Source organism: Hetaerina americana, unplaced genomic scaffold (assembly GCF_022747635.1).
Source record: "Hetaerina americana unplaced genomic scaffold, ioHetAmer1.1.p SCAF_2, whole genome shotgun sequence".
NCBI lineage: Eukaryota > Metazoa > Arthropoda > Insecta > Odonata > Calopterygidae > Hetaerina > Hetaerina americana.
The window spans coordinates 3,034,262-3,054,893 of NW_027286763.1; the positions used below are offsets into that span (position 1 = coordinate 3,034,262).

General features: G+C 36.1%; 1 protein-coding gene across 2 annotated transcripts in view; it reads left to right on the forward strand.

Annotated features, from left to right (window-relative positions):
• Gli (carboxyl ester lipase-like protein Gli) overlaps positions 1–20,632 on the forward strand; it is a 55,354-nt gene that overhangs the window by 27,624 nt on the left and 7,098 nt on the right. Inside the window, exons 3-13 of one of the 2 annotated variants that reach the window (XM_071585068.1) lie at positions 377–523; positions 2,841–2,994; positions 7,831–8,042; positions 8,601–8,771; positions 9,417–9,618; positions 12,077–12,264; positions 13,806–13,992; positions 14,167–14,272; positions 16,409–16,604; positions 17,657–17,772; positions 17,914–17,999. In XM_071585068.1, the coding sequence (XP_071441169.1) occupies positions 377–523; positions 2,841–2,994; positions 7,831–8,042; positions 8,601–8,771; positions 9,417–9,618; positions 12,077–12,264; positions 13,806–13,992; positions 14,167–14,272; positions 16,409–16,604; positions 17,657–17,772; positions 17,914–17,959 (1,725 nt within the window). In that variant the 3' untranslated portion in view covers positions 17,960–17,999. The remainder of the gene's footprint in view (positions 1–376; positions 524–2,840; positions 2,995–7,830; positions 8,043–8,600; positions 8,772–9,416; positions 9,619–12,076; positions 12,265–13,805; positions 13,993–14,166; positions 14,273–16,408; positions 16,605–17,656; positions 17,773–17,913; positions 18,000–20,632) is intronic. The other variant, XM_071585067.1, reaches the window with a different exon arrangement.

Below are 20,632 nucleotides of genomic sequence, written 5' to 3' on the forward strand. Positions count from 1 at the left end.
CTATTATGTAACTTAAAAGTTACAGCTGATGATTTGCCACCAGCAGACTTTTCATTGGGAAAATTTGAACATTTCAAAGGAAGTTTTGGAAATGTCATGCAAATAAATCCAGGGGTAAGGCAACCCATAAATAAATTAATAAAACCATGAGGAAATTGATGATGTTCTTCATTCAATTGACAATGAGGAAGGGAATAATAATATTGAAGCATGAAATGTTAACAAGAAGTTTTTACATAATCTGTTGAGATCTGTGTGCTTCTGATTTCTATTGGAAGAAATTGATTGAAATGGTTGCTGTTGCAGTGATCTAGTGTATATTTTTACTTTTGTAATTCTGATCATTTTTGTAAGCGTTTGCAAAATTGTCTTTCAGCCTCCACGTGCCCACAGGGGCTGGCGGTTTTTGCAAGCCGTTGATTTTGGACCAGCCTGCCCTCAGCCTGTGCGCTACACTGGTGCCACAAGGGGTGTTCCCAGGGTGGATGAAGATTGCTTGTACCTTAACATCTTCACCCCACCCGTGAGTACGCAATAAATTGCCCAGCCAATTGAAAGCATTTTGTCATCTGTTTAGCATGGTTATCTTTGATTATCTCGCATCAGCATCTTCAAGTGATTCTGCTTGAACTAGCGCCTTGTCCTGAGTAAATGTGACATAGCTTCATCCCTTCTTAGCATAAATAAATGAAAGGTATGCATTTGGCATGCCTATCATTATGCATAGGTATGTATGTATTGTTAATTAATGGCTTTGATCAGGAATGCATATGAGTATTAATATTGCCATAATTTTCGTACTCTCTCTTTTTGCACTTGATGCTCTCTGATAGTGTTTGAGGCACCATGGAGTGGTGAATAGAATTCAAAGGCATTGTCTATATGCACTTGCATATGTTTGAATATTTGGGTGTGAGCAGCTACTACTGCAAAATGAGCATTTATTGTTAATGTTATTTCATTTTTCATGAGAGCTATTGTTCTCAGAACCATCAGCAAGAGGGATGATCAGTTTGGTTTCAGTAAGGGCAGAGGCACGCGTGATGCCATTGCAGTAACAAGATCACTAATAGAAAGTACCATAGAATAAAATTAGGTATTTATTTGTCTGTTTTGTAGATTTTGAAAAGGCATTTAATAGAGTGAATTGGGTGAAATAAATGAGTATATTGAAGAAAATAGGAATTGATTGGGGGAGACAGGAGGCTAATCCACAACCTGTACATGTCTCAGACTGCTCAGGTGCGAGTGGGGGATGGGGAGTCCGGATGGGCAGTGTTAGGAAGTGGTGTAAGGCAGGGGTGCCCATTATCACTGGTGCTGTTCAACATATATGGGGAGGAAGGGATTAAAGAGGCATAGGAAGAACATGAGGTAGAAATGAAAGTCAGTGGACAATTCATAAAATCAGTTAGCTAATGCCCCTGCTCTAGTTTGTCAGTCAGTCAAGGGGTTTCAAGAATAGTTGAGTAAATTGTACGAGGTAGTATTATAAATTCATTGAAATAGATATGGGATGAGAATAAATGTAATTGATATACAGGTTATGCATTGGGTGAAACAGTTAATGTATTTTGGAAGTGCTTTTGACCAAAATGGTCAAAGGAGTAGGGACATACGGAGAAGAATTGCATTCGGCAAAGAGGCTTTTACTAGGAGGAGGGAATTGATGACAGGGACATTATGTGAGGATGTTAAGAAAAGGCTTATTAAAACTTTGATATGGAGTGTAGTTATATAAGGTGTGGAAACATGACCACTGAAGTGGGAGGATAGACATAAATTGGAGGCTTTTGAAATGTGGGTGTGGAGAAGGTGAAGCGGGCCGAAAGGAAAACAAATGAGTAATTGGACGAGAAGAGGATATTGTTGGTAGAAATCACAAGGAGGCAGGAAAGGTGGATGCAAAGCACACTGATTGGCAGTGGGTTGTTTGCAAACTGTGATATACAGAGGGGAGAATGTTGGGCAAGCCACGGAGTTGGAATAGGATGGATAGGCATGTTGTGCAGAATGAAGGGAGGAAGGAAGTATACTAAGATGAAGAGGGGCTTGTTGTAGAGTAGGTTGTGTTTAATTAGGAGAGACGAGATAGTTATTTGATAGTTGTGTCCATCCAAAACCTACCTTAACCGGTAGATTACCTTTGATTGATGAGGACTAGTGATGTGAGGTGCAATATGTTCTTTTCAATAAGGCACCTATTCCACATCTCTAAATTTGGTTATTTAAAAACTTGCATATCTTTGTGCATAGGTATCCCTGTCAGAAATGCTATAGGAATGTACGGCATGAGGGCTTATACTTTTTGCTTATCAAGGAAATATTAATTTTGCAAAATGGTAAGATCGTTTTCTTGTATTTAATTATGAGAGAAAAACACTAGGTGCTATTTGTTTTTTAAAATGAAACTACTGTTTTGCCGTTAGCTAGGATTTTAGCTTTTTATTTAATCATGTCTAATCAAGAAAGTTTAGGATCACCTTCAAATTAGTCATTTATGCTCTTTTTAGGGGGTGAATATAATATTTGCTTTTTTAATATTGTTACATCGTCATATTTTTTTATAAATATTGTTTTTAGAATTAAATATTTTTTCCTGTAGCAGTAGTCAGAGTGTCATTTGAATTTCATGCCTTAGAAACCTTGTTGAAAACAGTGAATAGTCCATTTTCAGCCATATCATTTTGAAACATAGCAGTCCAAGTCAATGTTTGCCATAAAAGTGGTCTTGCATAAAAACTCCAATTGGATTCCCAAGAGAAATATTCTTGTTCCCTTGAAGAAAATGAAAGCTATGTGGAGGTTTTGAAATTTCATGCCTTATCTTAATTTTTTAGAGATCTACCAGTGTTCCTGTAAAATTTCCAGTGATGGTTTACATTCATGGAGGAGAATTCTTGCATGGTGCTTCAAACCTTTTTCCTGGCCACATGCTTGCAGCTTTTTATGATGTCATAGTTGTAACAATAAACTACCGGCTGGGAGCTCTTGGTGTGTATTGCTTCATTGTGAACTATCTCTAATATTTGTCGTTTTCAAATAGCAAGGACCCCGTCACTCTCATTTCTGCACTCCTTATCATGTCACAGTTGCCATCTTATAGGCATTGAAAGTGAATTTGATGAATAAAGGAAATACGTTGTGTGACTGCAGATTTTACAAGGGAATATGATTAGCCAACCAGGTTGCTCTTTTTTCCAATAATAATAATACATTTATTTGCCCGGAGATTTGTTGCATATTCATTCATACACAAATATAGGACACGTCAGATATAAATTTCACAATTTTAGAAGAGATAAAATATATATATATATATATATATATATATACCAATACACTAGTATAATTACATATTAATTGGTGTAGCCAGAATTGATTCATAGCGGCAATTCCAGGTATTCATTTACAGAATAGAACATATTATTTTTTAAAAGGTTAAACAGCTTTTTCTTGAAAACAGTTACTTTTGTTTCATATTTGATTTCATGGGGAAGCTTATTGAATAACCTTAAGCCCATTGCTTTGGGCCCATGAGCAGTATTGTGTGTTCTGACTAATGGTTGGTGCAGGTCCTTGTATAGTGACTATGGTAATTGTGGTTGGACTTGTACTGGGAAATATTACCCTTTGCATGTAAGATGACATTAAATATATATATATATATATATATATATATATATATATATATATATATATATGTATATATATATATATATATATATATATATGTATATATATATATATATATATATATATATATATGTATATATATATATATGTGTATATATATATATATATATATATATATGTATATATATATATATATATATATGTATATATATAAATATATACATATATATATATATATATATATATATATATATATACATATATATATATATATATATATAAATATATACATATATATATATATATATATATATATATATATATATATATATATATATATGCTTTCATAGACGTAACACGGAGGTGCCGAATAGTACAATACACAGTAACACATAATATAGAAACACAAAAAAAGAGAACACTCACACGTATTTTCTTGATATTTCGACGGAAACAATCCGTCTTCCTCTGAAGATGTAGAAGTAATGACTGCTGGAATTGTTGAGGTGAGGGGTGCGAGAGAAAGGGAAGGGGGCCAGGGGAAGGGGAGAAGGGGAGGCGAAGGAGGGGTGAAAGGAATGGTTGGGGAGAGGAAAGGGAGAGGGAAGGGGTGGAAGTAACAGTTTTAGGCCCCTCCCATCAGTGAACGACATTGAGGCCCGGATGCTGATAGGCCATACAGATGTAAATGAAAGCCAATTCAAGGGTTTTTAATTCTATAGGGTTCTCGGATGTGGGAAGGGACGCTAGGACGGAAACATTGTAACACTGGTTGAAGGGGGTATTATGTATATATATATATATATATATATATATATATATATATATATATATATATATATATATATATATATATCTGTGCAAGGTACTGGTAATAAACCAAGTCTTTTGAAGAGAGGTTTACATGGTGCATCGCAAGGGGCGTTGCTCATAATACATATTAATCCTCTTTTGGATTTTGAAGATTATGTGCACACTGGGAGAGGAACCCCTGAAGAGGATACTAAAATTAACACAAGAATAAAATTCACTGTAGTAAATGGATAGAAGGACCTCTAAATTTACAGAATATCTAATATTTCTAATGAGGAAGCATAGGGAGCTTAACCTTCTATGTTATTTGAAAATGTGTTCCTCCCAAGACATGTTTCTATGCAGGATTACTCCCAGGAATTGGGTGCTGGAATTTTGGGGAATGCTCACACCTTCTACATCTACTGAGATTGCACTGGAAGCTTTGTTTTTAATAGTAAAATAAATCAGGCAGGACTTATTTAAATTGGGTTTTAGGAAGTTATGAAAACGCCATTCATTGAAAATCTGAGCCACTTCAGCTGCTCATTCTGTCAAACTGTCTACTGAGGAGGCTGACACAATGATATTTGTATCATCAGTATACAGTAATGAGTCTATTCCCTTAATGAACTTAAGGTTATCTGGGAGATCATTGATATAAATTAAAAATAAAATAGGACCAAGTACAGAACCCTGGGGAACACCCAGTGTTACTTCTCTACCAGGAGAAACAAATTTGGAGCCATTTCTTGAGAGCTCAACATACGGATGCCGTTCACTTAGATAAGATTCAATCCATTTGTAGGGCGTGCCTCTTATACCATAGCATTTCAGTTTACACAAGAGTAACTGATGATTGACGAAGTCAAAAGCTTTAGTGAAATCAAAAAATAATCCTAAAGTTTCAGTTCTATTATCCAATCCTATAAGCATTTGATTCACCATGTGATATGTGGCTGTTGTAGTAGACCTTGTTTTTCTAAATCCATGTTGAGATGTGGATAATAGGTTATATGTTTCAAGATATGATACTAGACGATGATAAAAAACTATTTCAAATATTTTCCCCAACTGGTTCACAGGGATATTGGTCTACAAGAATTCATTGCCATTTTGCAACCTTTCCCTTTGTATATTGGCACGATTTTTGCTGATTTAAGAGGGCTTGGGAAAATTCCAGTTTTTAAGGATTCATTAATTAAGAACAGCAGCTGATCCTTAATAGCATTAAACAACCTTTTTATGACTATCCCTGGGATGTCATCTAATCCAGGACTAAATTTGTTAGGGAATTTGTTGATTATGTTGGTCCATGGCTGAACATGGGAATATATATAATGAATTACATGAGATAGGAATATGAGTGAGAATGGTGTTAACTAATGAAGCTCTGATACATGCAACATTCCTTCTCCTCCTGTGATGCACTAAGGTGTTGGCATCACTGTATTGTCAGCCATAGTGTGCTATTAATAATTTTGTGGTAGGTTTGATTGAATATTATGCCAGTCAATCAACCGAAGTGCCTATCCACTCAAAGGAAGACATTTTCTTTTTATCATGTGAGTAACTCTTCCGATGTTGCCTCTGCCACTATAATGAATGTGGATTCACTTGTTTGAAATGTGTTCAGTAATTAAGTAATAATAATGTTAATTTAATGAGCTCTGAAGTATGGATTTTCCAGCTCTATTTGTCTATTGGAAATATAAAGTGCATATTGGTTGAAAAGGGTAAATTGTTCAAACGGCAGATTTTTTCTGTGCAAGCAAAATTAAATGTCAAGTTTTTAAAGATCATAAATAATTAAGTGGCTATTAATTACTGCCCACAAGAGTCTGGTTCCCTTAAAATTATCTCCTTGTCCCCTACACTAGGAGTGTTTGTATCCTCACTGGATACAAGGAATCCACCTAACAGTTGTTCTCTCCTTCTGCTGAGTTGTAGTGGCCTCATAAGACAACAATAGTATCAGATCACTAGCAAATAAGTATTTTAAGAGGACATTAATCCCATCGCATGGACTAACTTACCTCCATCAAGCTGACAGGCTCGTTGGATACAGTAAAGTGGTTTTCCTGGATAATATTCCATACCCTAGGAAGCCAATAAGGGAAAGAAGTATTCCCACAAAAGCCACACATTACCAATACTCAAAGGTGCTGGTTTAAATTTAAAGTGGTATCAAAGGAATAAACAGACTGGTTTGAATTAATACCCATATTTAGGTCACTACAGTGCCCTCTAAGGCAAACTGAAGAGAGATCAACTCTGCTATACAAGGTGAACTTCAGTCCTATGTTAGAGTCAGCCTCTTCTATATTACATAGTTGTGAATTTAATTTTTCCCAGTTGGTGATGACTCTTTAGTGCCCTTCCCCACTCTATCCATATCCCCATAATATTTCTGTTAGTTCTCTCATTGATGAAAACATTTTATCATTGGAAGCAATAGTTTTAAGCATTCATGTAGAACATATGCACGTTATGCCTCAATATTTATTGGGGCATTACAAAAAAACCATAAACATGGTAATCAACCCGAAGATCGGTTTGGTAGGTGATGGTAGAGTTCACCCAGTACTAAGCCCGACGGCCTGTGAAATTCACACATCAGGGTAGGGGGGCCAGTTCCTTTCCCTATGCCATCCATATTTATCAAGAGCTGTAATAAGAACGGGAGGGGCCTGATAAAGTTAATGCTTATAAATGCACTTAAAGGAGCCTTGCATTGTATGCATAGAGATCATTTCCGATAACAGATGCTAGCATTTAGGCCATTTCCCATCTGCTTTGAATCTGTATAATAATAGCTAGAGCTGAAAACTCCTGATATACATGTGTCTTGTGTTTGATGGTTGAAGAGAGACTTGGCTATGAAGAATTGCCTAGTAGTGGAAAATAAATAATACTATCTTAGTTTGCATTTATTCTGATGGCAAGTGCAATCATTCAAGGTGCATTTCGTAGTATAGATGTTGCTTTGATATTAAAACAGCCTTGTACGAGGGCTGTTCCTAAAAGAGTGGTCATAAATTTTTCATTGGCATGATTTATTATGAAAAATTTAGTTTTATGGTACATTGTTAGTTTAATGTGTAAGATATATGTGGTATAAGTTTCATTGATTTTATTATAATGTTGCATCAGCAGCAGCTGTTGCAAAAGAACACATGTTCGCTTTGTCTATGACATTGCTAATGAGAAATGTAACTGCAAACCACGCAATGGAGATGGAGGCAACATGTGGTGAGCAGTATGCAGTGTTGAAATTCGACTTCTGCCTAACATATCATTGGCAGAGGTCTATATAAAGTTGCAGGAGGGTTGTGGAGAGTCTTTCTTCTATCATTGGTAGATGATTTTAAAATGCTTAGATTATGTATGCTCTGCTTTTAGGTTTCCTGAGCACAGCTGATGAAAACTCACCTGGGAATTATGGTATATTAGATCAGTCAATGGCTCTAAATTGGGTCAGTGATAACATAGAGTACTTCAATGGTGATAAAAACCTCATTACTCTCTTTGGACCTGGAGCTGGAGCGGCTTCTGCTGGCCTTCTCATGGTGGCTCCCAAAACTCACCATCTTGTTGCCAGAGTTATTGCCCAGGTGATTTTAAATTTTTTTAATGCATTTAATCCAACTATCTATCCTATAAACATTTAATTTGTTGAGTAAATCAAAGGGATGTATTACATGTGAATGTGAGGAGTAAATTATGTTATGTGTACTATGCAGAGGGAGATGAATTGGTTGTTGAGGAGCCAGTGGTTGGGAGGAACTTGCCCCAACTTTCAAGTCCTATTTTCTCATCAACATCAGAAAGCTTATCCTATGAGTTTAGCTAAGCTTAAGGTTGAATTGATGAGTGACATCCTGCGTTCACGTTTGTGTTTCACTGAATGTTTTTCATTCTTTGGTCTTCCACACCCGACTGTTTCCATCTCATATTTGCCCTTAATCTTCTCAAGAATGTTACGTTAAAACCTACCGAATCTGATCTGGCTAGTGAAAGCTGAGGCTTCAGCCGTAATGAGCTGACTAATCAGAAATTAACCAAAACCCTTGGCTGTGTAATTGAAATCAGTAATCAGCCAATATCATGTATAGGTGTATCTCTGGTTCATAAACTTAATATAATTTTTCATCATTGCCTTTCGATTTCAGAGTGGTTCACCCGTTGCTGACTGGGCTTTAATTCTTGATAAGTACAGAGCCCAAAATACTAGTATAGTGTTTGGTAATCTCCTTGGCTGCTCTACTGAATCATCATGGAAATTAGTGAATTGCTTGCGGCAAGGTAGAAATTTTTATGAAATTGGAAACACAGAATTTGTGGTTAGTATGATGCTTTTTTGGCATTAGATTATAGAATAATTTTTTAATTAATAAGATTGATAGGTTATTTGGGAAGTTGTAATTCCTCCAGAGGAAATACTTCATGAATGGAGAAGAATAGTTTTGTATTGCACTAGTAGCATTGACTTGATAGCATTCGTGATATTTATGAAAACTTGTGAAAGGATTTTTGATTATGTTGTCATGTTCAGTTAATCAAATGGTAAATATGTTTATTTTTATATCATTTTAATATGTATCTGCTTTTCATGAAATACCCTAATTAAAATGTCATTGTAATTACAATATAAGCTTCCATTTATTAAATGGCTCTATGCAAAAATTTCTCTTTTGCGATTCTATCATCATAGTGTATGCTTACAGGGCGCTCAGTTTCAATGTCTAATGTAGGTTTGAAAATCATTATGAAATGGCCAACATAAATATCTCAATAAAGGTTTTCAGTCCCACTTAAACTCAGTAGAAATGCTTTCAAAGCATTAAAGGTTTGAAAAAGTTATGCTTTGAAAAAATACTTAGAATTTAATGCCATCGAAGTGGTTACATTTTTCCTGTGCATGTGTATTCTTAATGATAATTTTATTTAATGTCATAGATTGATTTAAATATGCTTCTGTTTTTTAGCCGCAAGTGGGAACATTTCCATGGGGCCCTGTTCTTGATGTTAACTTCACTCACCCACCAGATGGCTGGTATGAAGGATGGCGATACGATGATTGGAAATTCATTACAGACACTCCAGAAAATCTAATTAAAAGTGGAGCTTTCAGGCCCAATTTGGCTTATATGAGTGGGGTTACTCACGATGAAGCTTCTTACATGCTTTGTGAGTGTCAAAACTGCTTACCTCTACATTTTCTTGTAAGAATATCTTGAAATGATCAATTCAGAGGTTGGTCCTTGTTACATTTGGCTTAAATGTACTGTGACTAATGATGCATCACTGAATTTTAAGTGTTTTATTTGAGTGTTCATGAAAGATAAATCCATGAAGTTTGAAGAAAATAATTAGCCCTATCAAATTGTATGTTTGTAATGGATGTCATTAATTTCATCTGAGCAACTTTTACAATTTAAAGACATTAAGTAAATGCTGAAGAAATTGCTAACCATCCATATTATGGTTACTATCTGTTTTTCAGCCGTCAGTTTATGTTATTTTAATTATGGTAATATTTCTTCAGCATATTAATGCTGCTTATAAACGTTGCAAAAAAAATCCTCATGTTGACCTTCAAAAGAACTGTTTTGATTGCATATTCAATCTGACTGTATTAAATAATATTTTCTTGAGCCATAAAGGGTTTATGGTTAAAGGAAATGTTTTTTAATATAGCCAGTTTTAAAAGAGGCCGCAAGAAGCTCAATTTGTCCTTTACATGCATAGTCAAAGGAAAAGTGTTGCTTTTTACATTTGGACTCGGGGAAGATGGGTGGTTAAGGAGGGAAGATTTTGCTGCAGGTGAAGTACCATATTTCCCGGCCCATAAGTCGCACTTTTTGAACTCCATAGTTTGCTCTGAAATCAGCGAGCATATTCTTATAGGCTGAAGGTGTTATGGGTGTAAATTCAACCTATAAGACTCAAACTGTAGTCAAAATATTTACTATTACATTAGTTTCCCTGCATCAGGCATAGATAATGGTTGCCCTTATTATAAATTTTGATGATATCACTGTTGTGAGTCAGTAGTAAGCAATGAAGTTTTAATAGTTTGTTGAAGGTACCAACTAAAAAAATTCCCAGATAAATCGCAAATATATACAATGTAGCACATTTACTTACATCTCACATGTGGTGCTGCTGTGAAACTTAATATGCATTGGGCTGACAAGGATATCAGCCCTGTGCTAATGCATAAATACATTGTATCTCTGCCGAAAAATACTTGAATCTACAGGCATTCAACCTGAAGTAGCTGGAGAGTGTCGTAAAGCCTTAGAAAATTGTTGCTTTTCATGCAAATTTTGGTAATATCAAAACAATAATAGAAATTAATGGTCACATTTAAAAGTTAAAATTAAAATAACCTCTTGGGATCTAAAGGGAGAAGATTGTCATGCAGTATTGCATTTAAACGCATGAATTACACTTCATAACACGTAAGCAGGGCAGCTGAAAGGCCTCTTTTGCCCACCTCCGACTGGGAAGATGATACGAGAATAGAGGACACAAAAGGTAGACTCAGTAAATGCAGAGATTTATGAGATTAGCATACAATTTATGTTCATGTTTTCCTTAATGACCAAAGCTTGATGGACATGTTGAGAAGTGGGCAATAAGTCGAGGGAAACACATGATTACCCTTTCAACGAAAATGATTTTAAATGAAGGGAGAAAATAAGCTGATAAGTCTTTGGCTGATTTTTTCTGGGACAGCGTCATGGTGCGAGTGAATCATGAAGAGAAGTGGTCTGTGGTTATGTACCAGATCTACAATAGCACAACAACTCCCACTTGAAGAGGAAAGAAAGACTACAAGAGAACAACTCATGGTGTCATGCCAATGGGAGGAATGAAACAGCCATTGATTTCTAGTGATTGTGTTTGAAAAGATCCTGTTGGAAAGTGAGACTATCGTAATGTCTTTTTATGAATGTGAAATTAGCTCAGCAGTACATGGAAGTGAAGATTTTTCAAATTGTGCCAGAGGAAATGACAACCCTGGAGAAAATAACTGTGGAAATGATTTAGCAGCAGTGATGGCAAATTTATGAGATACTGCAATGATGAATAAATGTTGATATATATGTGTAGCTGCTAACATGTAACATTTTAATTTTCATGTGTTTATATCCAAATGAGTTGATCCTTTTCTGTCTGATCCAAATATTTTTCTAAATTCTAGTCTGAAAAATCAGGGTGCGTCTATGCACCAGGAAATACGGTAGATATGGCCGCAATTAGTTTTGTGAAAGCACAGAGAGAAATGACTGGTAGTGGGGAGAAATGGGGAGAGACTCTTGGAAGTACTTTATTTTCCATTTAAGGACAGATTTTTAACATGAATTTTTATTATTACTGAGTGTTGATGTTTTTGCTGAAACTGCCAATGATGTTGCCATTACGCAAATGTGTTGAATGTTGACAGGTTGCAGTGATATTGTCCATGTCTTAAATTCCTTAATAAATATGCAATTCATTCAAGTCTTTAAAATTTCGTCTGTTGTCAGTCCTCTAATTTATGGATGAAAAATATATTTTAAGCAACCTATTTTAAGGAATTTAACTATTTATAGTGATGTATTTGAGTCATAACTTCAAATATTTCTTATCATTTCAGTTAATAACGAGTCATTAGCACCAAGGTATGACATTAATGAGGCATTCTTTGACAATAAAGTTAAAGAATTTGTCTTGCGGTATAATTACACGTTAAATCCCGATGGAATATACAATGCAATTAAGTATATGTATACCCACTGGCCTGACCCGCAGAATACCACCCTCATCAGGGAGGAGTACATTAATGTAAGTATTTTGTTAATTGAAAGGCTTACCTGATTGCCTGATTTGGCTGGCCTCAAAGAACTTGCAACATTTCAGATAAAATATAACTTGAACATGTAACAAAAATCAAAATATGAGGGTAGCTTGAAAAGTTCTCAAAATAGAATAGAATTATATGACTTACCATAGCGTAACTTTTTTTATTTTTCAATGTAGTCTCCCTGTACATAAATGCACTTCATCCAGTGATTTGCCAATGTCTTGATCCCATCTCAAAAATTAGATTTCTTCAGGCCTGCAAAATACCCCTCTACTTCGGCCGTTAGTTCTTTGTTTGAAGAGAATCTCCCTCCACCGAGGAAAATTTTGAGCTTGGAGAAGAGATGGAAATCTGTCAGAGCCAAATGAGGCAGGTGTGGAAACAATTCTTATGTTCACATATTTTTACCATGGCGACAACACTTGTGCTTGGACGAGCATTGCCTTGATGAAAGATGACATTCTTCCTTGCCATTCCTGGCCTTTTTTCATGTATCTTTTGCTGTAGATGGCCCAGTAGGTTAGCGTAGTATTGTTCATTATTTGGTTGACCTGTGGTAAGATAATCTATCAGTAGGTCTATCCCTTTCATATCCCAGAAAACTGAAGCTTATACCTTTCCGGCCGATCGTATTGTCTTTGCTGTCTTGGGTAGCGGTGAATCAACATGTTTCCAATGTGTTGACTGCTGTTTTGCCTCGGGTGTAGAGTAGGGGACCCAAGTTTCATCTGTGTTCACAAACGGGCGCAGGAAATCTTGTTGGTTGCTCTCAAAACGGGTCAAATATTGTTTGGAAATTTCCATTCTGATGTGTTTGTGATCCTATGCAAAAGTCGCAGGACCCATCCAACTGATAATTTTCTCGTATCCAATTTCCCTGTTAAACTGTGATATGGCCCACTCTAGCCTGATGACATCCCTACAGCTTCTTCAGTCGGCGATCCTCAATGAGCATTTAATGCACTGCTGCAATAATTTCTGGGGTAGCGCCACAGTTAGGCCGACCACCATGTGAATCATCATGTTAGCTGTCCCGGCAAAATTTGAACTCATTTGTACACTAACCAACAGTTGAATCTGAAGAAGCAGAGTCCCCCAGAGTGTTCTGAAAGTCAGCACAAATTTCCGTTGTTTTCATATCTTTCTTTACGGAGTATTTAATAACTGCTTGATTCTTGAATTTTTTCCATCTTCTCAAATCACTGCACAGGAACAGCAACAACAGAGAGGCACCCGCACCACAGATATGTTTGTTCATAAAGGATTACCTATTACTATGTCGGAAACTTGTTGTGCCAGTGCTGACATGTGGTTATGATTCCGAGAACCTTTCAAACTACCCTGTTATTCTGTATTTCCAACCTGATTGTTGAAGTTTGCCCTCGCTAGCATTCAAATTGATACATGGAATATAGAACAATATTTGAACAATTTTCATGCCTCTAGTTTTTAATTATTTAATGTATGAGTAATCGGCTATTGATGTCACATCTTTCTATTGACTAATGCATTGTTTTTGCAGATGCTTTCAGATTTCTTTTTTCGTGCTCCAAATGATAAAGTTGCAAAGCTGCTAGTAGAAAAGAATGTGCCAGTTTATTTATATGTCCTGAATACCACAATAGAGGCTCATAGGCTTCCTTTTTGGAGAAGAGTTCCTCATGACATAGAGCACCATCTCCTCACAGGTTCTCCATTCATGGATCCAGGTTTGTGGCTTTAAGAATTGATGTAATCTTGTAAAAATTTTGTTTTCTCTGATATCTCATGCCAAGCATTGCTGATAATTAGCTGTAATGACTTCAACTGCAGTTAATTTTAGTGTAGCGCAATGTTATTAAGGAAGCCACAAAAAAATGGTGGCATTTTTTTATGCTTTGCAGAGTTCTTCCCCAAGAGGTCCAGGTTGGATAAACATCTTTGGACGGATAATGATCGGAACATGAGTCATTTTTTCATGAAGGCATTCAGCAATTTTGCACGTGAAGGGTAAGGATTATAAAAATATTCTGTGAAAGTATTGGACAATAAGGGTTTTCCTGGTAAAACTAAGGCAACATTAAAACATGGAAGTTAAATGGGCATATTTTTAGTCGCAATACTACACAACCTTCATTTATTTTGGTTATGCACTGCATTCTTTCAAATAATTCTGCAATAAGGTCATATAAATCGGTGGGACTAGAATTCTGTTAAAATTCTGACTGCTATTGTATTAGTGTTTCTGAATTACTTCGAAAAATCTCTGATGGAGTACATTTAAAAAATATACCCCAAAAAGTATTGTATCCCTTTCAAGTTAGTTACCTTTGTTGAGTGCACATCTTGAATATTTGCTAGCATATTATTTTGAAAATAGCCCTTCAGAAGCTGCCCAGTTGAACGGTAGCTTTCGGTGTTGGAATTTTGCTCTTTTTAATTGTAATAATACGAGGGTAGTTTGAAAGGTTTTATAAACCCTACTAATCCTTTCTCTACTCTAACTCTATGGAATTAAACTCTGCTAACACTATGTGTGTTTCATTCAATAAGTCCTTAGGGAAACATAGAAAGACAAATTATTTTGGATGGATTTTTTAATTTTTCATCAATGTATTCTTTGAGCTTGATACATTTTTCCCTGCATTTCTCGAACCTTTTCAAGTCATCCAAAAAGTATGATATCGTAAAGCCCTCCGAAGAGGAATATGTGCTGGCAGTGACCTAATTTGTTGTGAATTGTTTTCTGCTGAGATATTTCTTCTTATTTGGAAATACATTAATTTCCTTGCGGCCAAATCTGATGAAATTGCTGGATGTTGTAAAAAATTGAAATTAAATTCCTTATTTGTTGCCATCAAAACTGCATAGGTTTGCACTTGGGCATTATCTTGATGGAAGAGAATATTTTCTTTGCCAAATGAGGATGGTTTTTCTTTATTTCTTCACTCAACCGGATGAAGTAACAATTCATATTTCTCTCCACGCATGGTTTGTCCTTTTTGAAAGTAATCAATGAAGTTGATTTTTTATGCATCCTAAAAAACCAGAGCATCACCTTGCCAGCCAATTTCACTGTCTTTGCATTCTTTGGAGGTGGATCCCCTTTAGAAATCCACAGTCATCTATCAAGACAGAAACTCACAAGGATTGCAATGGAAAAGTACCAAACCAGCCTCCAAATCGACCTCACCATTGCATTTATTTTCCATTGAGAGCAAACCCACTTAAACGACATTTTTTTCACACCCAATTTTTGTTCAAAATTGGAATCACTGTACCTTTTGACATGCCTGTGGCCTCAACCCTTTTGCACACTTTGATTTATCGATCACTCAACACCACATCATGGATTTTTTGAGCCATTATGGAGGAGGTCACTTGCACTGGATGTTTCGAAACATCCAGTGCAAGTGACCTCCTCCATAATGGCTCAAAAAATCCATGATGTGGTGTTGAGTGATCGATAAATCAAAGTGTGCAAAAGGGTTGAGGCTTCATTTGTGGAGGCCACAGGCTGAGCCTTATCCTCACCACTTAGTACTAACCCATGGGTTGACTATTATGTAAGCTAATAGCACTTTACAACTGCAATTCACAAAAATAAATTTGAGTTCTGCCATGGACAATGATCTGATTAAAGTAGTTATAATCTAAGCTAAGAGTAAGGCATAATTTCAGGAGCCTTTGAATAATTTTTAGAAATTAAGTTCAATGCAATGTGCTATTCATACTTTTTTAAAATAAGGCAATGGAATGTTTTATGTAATTTAGTGAAAATGGTGTAAAGCTTTAAAATTGATTGCCTGTTTCAATTAAAAAAGCTTGTGAATGTCACGATCTGTATCATCTTAAAACTAAAAGCGTGCATATACTGTAGTTAGATCCCAATTTACGGTCTTTAGTGTGGAATATATTTTGAATATATATTGAATATATTTTGACCTTAGAAGTGATCAATGCCAGAAAGGTTTGCATTTGTTGTAATTTTAACCACTAAAATTTACCAATAAATATTAGTATAAAGTATGAGATTTTAGTATGCAAATAAAATTAATGAATGAACTATTAAAACATGTGTCTTTCAATTAAATTATTAACTTGTGGCTTCTCTTGTCAATATAATATTTTTTAATTCCTTTTCAGCAACCCAACATCTACCCAAATTCTGGGTATCCATTTTGATGTGGCTCGTCCTGGCTCCCTGAATTATCTCAATATAAACACAACTTTTAACTCAAGTGTGATGATGAATTATCGACAAACTGAGTGTGCCTTTTGGACTGAATACCTTCCAACCGTTATTGGAATTTTAGTGCCAACATATCCTCCTGTTACAGAGGTAGGGTGCATACTTTCACATTTTATTATGAAATAGACATCTTACATTGGTATGAAAGTATGCGGCAAACTTGATGCTCTAACTAAGGGATCGTACTCTACATCTAATTTACTTTTAATATGATCCTGATTAACCCTTGAAAGTTTTAATAATATGTCATATTTCTTTTTATTTTGAATTAAATTACTAACATTTAATTAAAAAGGTGTTATAATAGATTCAGGGTATGTCTATATGTGTATTTAATACGCCATGTGGAATTTCTGGTGTTCTGGTTCACTCTCTTAATGACAAGGCCTGTTGAAGAAGTATTTCTTGAATTTCCCAGCGCACAGTAGTGATGCTGGGGTTGCACCACTGTGCGCAGTGGAAGGAGACATCTTTGATGCGCATGCTTGAATCGTTTCTCCGCCTTCGAGTGAGTTGCCTTAGTCATCTCACGCGTGCATCGCTTCCTCTCTCAAGATGATTGAACGATTCGATTTTGTTGGGTCATACATCCATGCACCCACGACTCCAGTAGAGGACACCACCCGCACTGATCCTGAGTTTCTCAACACCATAATAACCAACCAACGGACGGACGACCCAATAAAATCAACTCGTTCAGTTTTCTTGAGAGAGGAAGCAATGCATACATGAGATTCACCCCCCACCACGTGCCCTTGCGGCGGCTTGCGGGGTATTAAGTAGATGTAGAGATGACGACGGCAACTCACTCGAGGTGGCCAGCACGCAGCGACTGGCTCACTCAAAGGCGGAGGAACGATTCGAGCCTGTACATTAAGCTGCCTCCTTCCACTGTGCCCTGTGAAGCTGCCCCTAGCATAGTATCCACTGGGCGTGGGACAATTCAAGGTCAGATACTTTTTCGATCCGGCCTCTTATGTCTAATTGTTTGGTCGGAAAGCAAGCCCCATTGCTGCTGAATATTATTCATATTTTGAATGCTGCAATAGAATGAATTGACGAGAGTTTTAAGTTGTGTCATTTTTGTATTATGGAGTGGTAATCGTAGTTCTTGCTGAAGTGGATCTTCCTTCCTTTTGCAGTACTGGTGGGAACCTAATGAACCTCTGCAAATAGCTTTTTGGAGTGTATCTGGAGCCTGCCTCGTCCTCATTGTTGTTGTCGTGGTCTGTTGCATTTTATGGAGGAATGCTAAGAGGTGAATTTTAAATTATAAAATGCCAATATTACGACTAAATGAAGCTAATGACATTCTACTCATGGCAGTCAAATATCCTGATGACAACCAGTGTTTGTGTTGCCCATTATTTGCCAATCCATTGTTTACTCATTCATCTAGGGTCGTGGTACCCAACTGGGTTGATACTACCCCCCAGTTGTCATAAAGGATTTGTTGGGGGTTATTGAACTTCCTGGCAATGACAGGTGGGAATTCCTTAATTTGGTGCTGGCTATATAATAACTTTTAGGCTTCTTGAAGTAGAATTTTTCTCATTTGAAATTTAAACTTGTAATTTTTTGGACTGCTCAAAATTCACATAATTGAATTTCTAGATTTATGCAATTCAATTTTTTCAAAAAAATGAACTTTATGAATAAGTTCAAATCTAACCTTCAAAATTTTATATCTAAATAGAAACATAAGCTTTCATACATGCTAATTAATGTTTTTTTCATGTTCCCTTTACATACCAAAATGAATTTTTCAATCGTGGAATTACTTATGAAAATAGTCAAGAGGCATTTCAGTAAATATTGAATATGGTTTACCAGATATGCATTGACCACTGCTGATGTTATTAATATTTTAAAATATATGCTGATCTCATTGTTTGGAAAACATTGACTCATAAACTGGAGAACGAAATGGAATTGAAGATACAAATAATCCCAAAGTAGTTGGGCAGGTAGCCATCTTTTGATTTAAAATTGGATTAATTTTTTTACGAGACTTTCAACTTCTATCGACACCAGTGTCGGCTCTTGCCGTAAGTAATGTTGTAGATGAGCATCATTTAAATTCCCCACTTAGTGAAATCCTGCTCATCAAGAGGACAGGTAAAAAACTTTGACCTTCACCTGGTTATCCATGCCACTATGTTATTGTTTCAACTTAATGGTTTTACTCTAAAGAAAGGAACTGAAATACCATAAAGAAAGGGAATCCAAAATAATATAAAAAAGGAAATACGAAATAATAATTAACCTGAAGTTGTTTGTGAAAAAGTGCTACTTGAAGATGAAAGAAAAAGTGTACCCAATGGAATTTGGCTGAAGCACAGAAGACAACGCGAATGTCGTACTGGAGGATCAAATACCAGAAGTGGAAGATTTTGTTATTTGGGAAGCAGAGAATTCAAGAAGATATAAATTAGCTGAGGAAATTACCAGCAGGGCAAAATGAAATGAAAAATATATTTTAAAGTAATCATTGTTAACTTGCATTTCTTTTGTAAGGAAGCATAAAAGAAGTAATACAAAACATTGGAAGTGTGGAGGTTAATTAGAATAATGGAAATCAAATGGATACATTGATTGACTAATGAAGAGATTCTTTGAAGAGGAGCTTGGGAAAGAGGTATAATAATAACTGAAAATGTGAGGGGACAAACTTATTGTCCTTATTTTTAGAACCAAGAGGCTGATGAAGAATCATTTAGGGAAAACTGAATGGGAAGTACTTCAGAGGAAGATCCCCGATGGATTTCATGAAACAAATAGGGATAGATTGGTAATAGAGTTAATATGCCCTTGTGAAGTGGGCAAATTTATTCTCTTTTAAATGGGTTTGCCCGTAGAAGATTTGAGTGTATGGTTGTATCAAAATTTAAACGATTGTTTACCATTTCCGATAATGATGAATGTTGCCAGAGGAATAATATGTTTATATTAGAGTGTCACCTCAGATGCAACTGCTGTCACTTATTCATTGAAATAGACTAGTTCTGCAAAAGGGGCATAGGAAAAGAGGATCTCTACGGGTTCTCAGAAGTTCGGCACTCTCAGATGGAAAATATGCGTGCGAGGTACTATGCATTTGGAAAAAGACAACATCAAGTTGTCTCTACCCAATATTGATGGTTAAAAGAATCTACAAAAAGGTTTTTCACTCCTGCTTTTGTTTGCAATCCATTTCCTTCCGCACTCACATGCCATAGGATATTATTTTGTCTCATGGTGTTAGGTGCAATATTCTTAATGAAGATCAATTGTACAAGTGCAACTATATGAGTGGAGCATTGGCAGTACTCATTCTATGCATATATGGGGTGCAGCGCTTAAATCCCCTCTAGCCAATGTTTCCTCGAATTAGATTTCCTCGCCGGGTCAGCAAAACCTTCCCCAGACTTCTCCAAAGCATTATACTTAGCCACAATATCATAAACAGTTGATCTGGGTTACCAGAAGAAGAATCGAACTATTTTGAAATATAATGCCCAGCGCGAACACTTCGATAATAGCAACTCTTCAACTATACTCCGTACTTGTACGTAACATCTCAGCCATTTTGAGATTATGACTGTTTACTAGATGCCTATAGCTTTCAAGAACGCCAATCGCCACCTTCAGTGGAACTACGACATGATTCAAATTGAAATTTGTCCGGATTTAAGCCCTGCACACTGTACTCCATATCAAGTCTCCATATGCCTATAAACGAGTAAATTCACACTTGGTGTCTCCCGAGTCCTTTTGTCTGAAGTTGAATAGGGGATGTGGTAGTGTAGTGGATAGAGCTTTGGACTACTACTAACGGAGGGCCTGGGTTCAATTCCTGGGGACTTTTAGTTTCACCCAAGCTTGGTGATTTTTTTTGGGTACCAGATCTTCCTGGGATACTGCAAGTAGCTAAGGGATGGAACTGGCCCCTCTACCCTGATGTGTGATTTCGTACTCTGTTGGCTTAGTACTAAGTGAGCTCTATCCTCACCTATCAATTCAATCTTAAAGGTTGATATCTGTGGTTTTTGGTATTTAAGTAGTTAAATGAAATAGCTTTAATGCTTATGATTAAAAAATTGGAAATTTTTGTATCGCATGTCCTTTTCTTGGTGTGC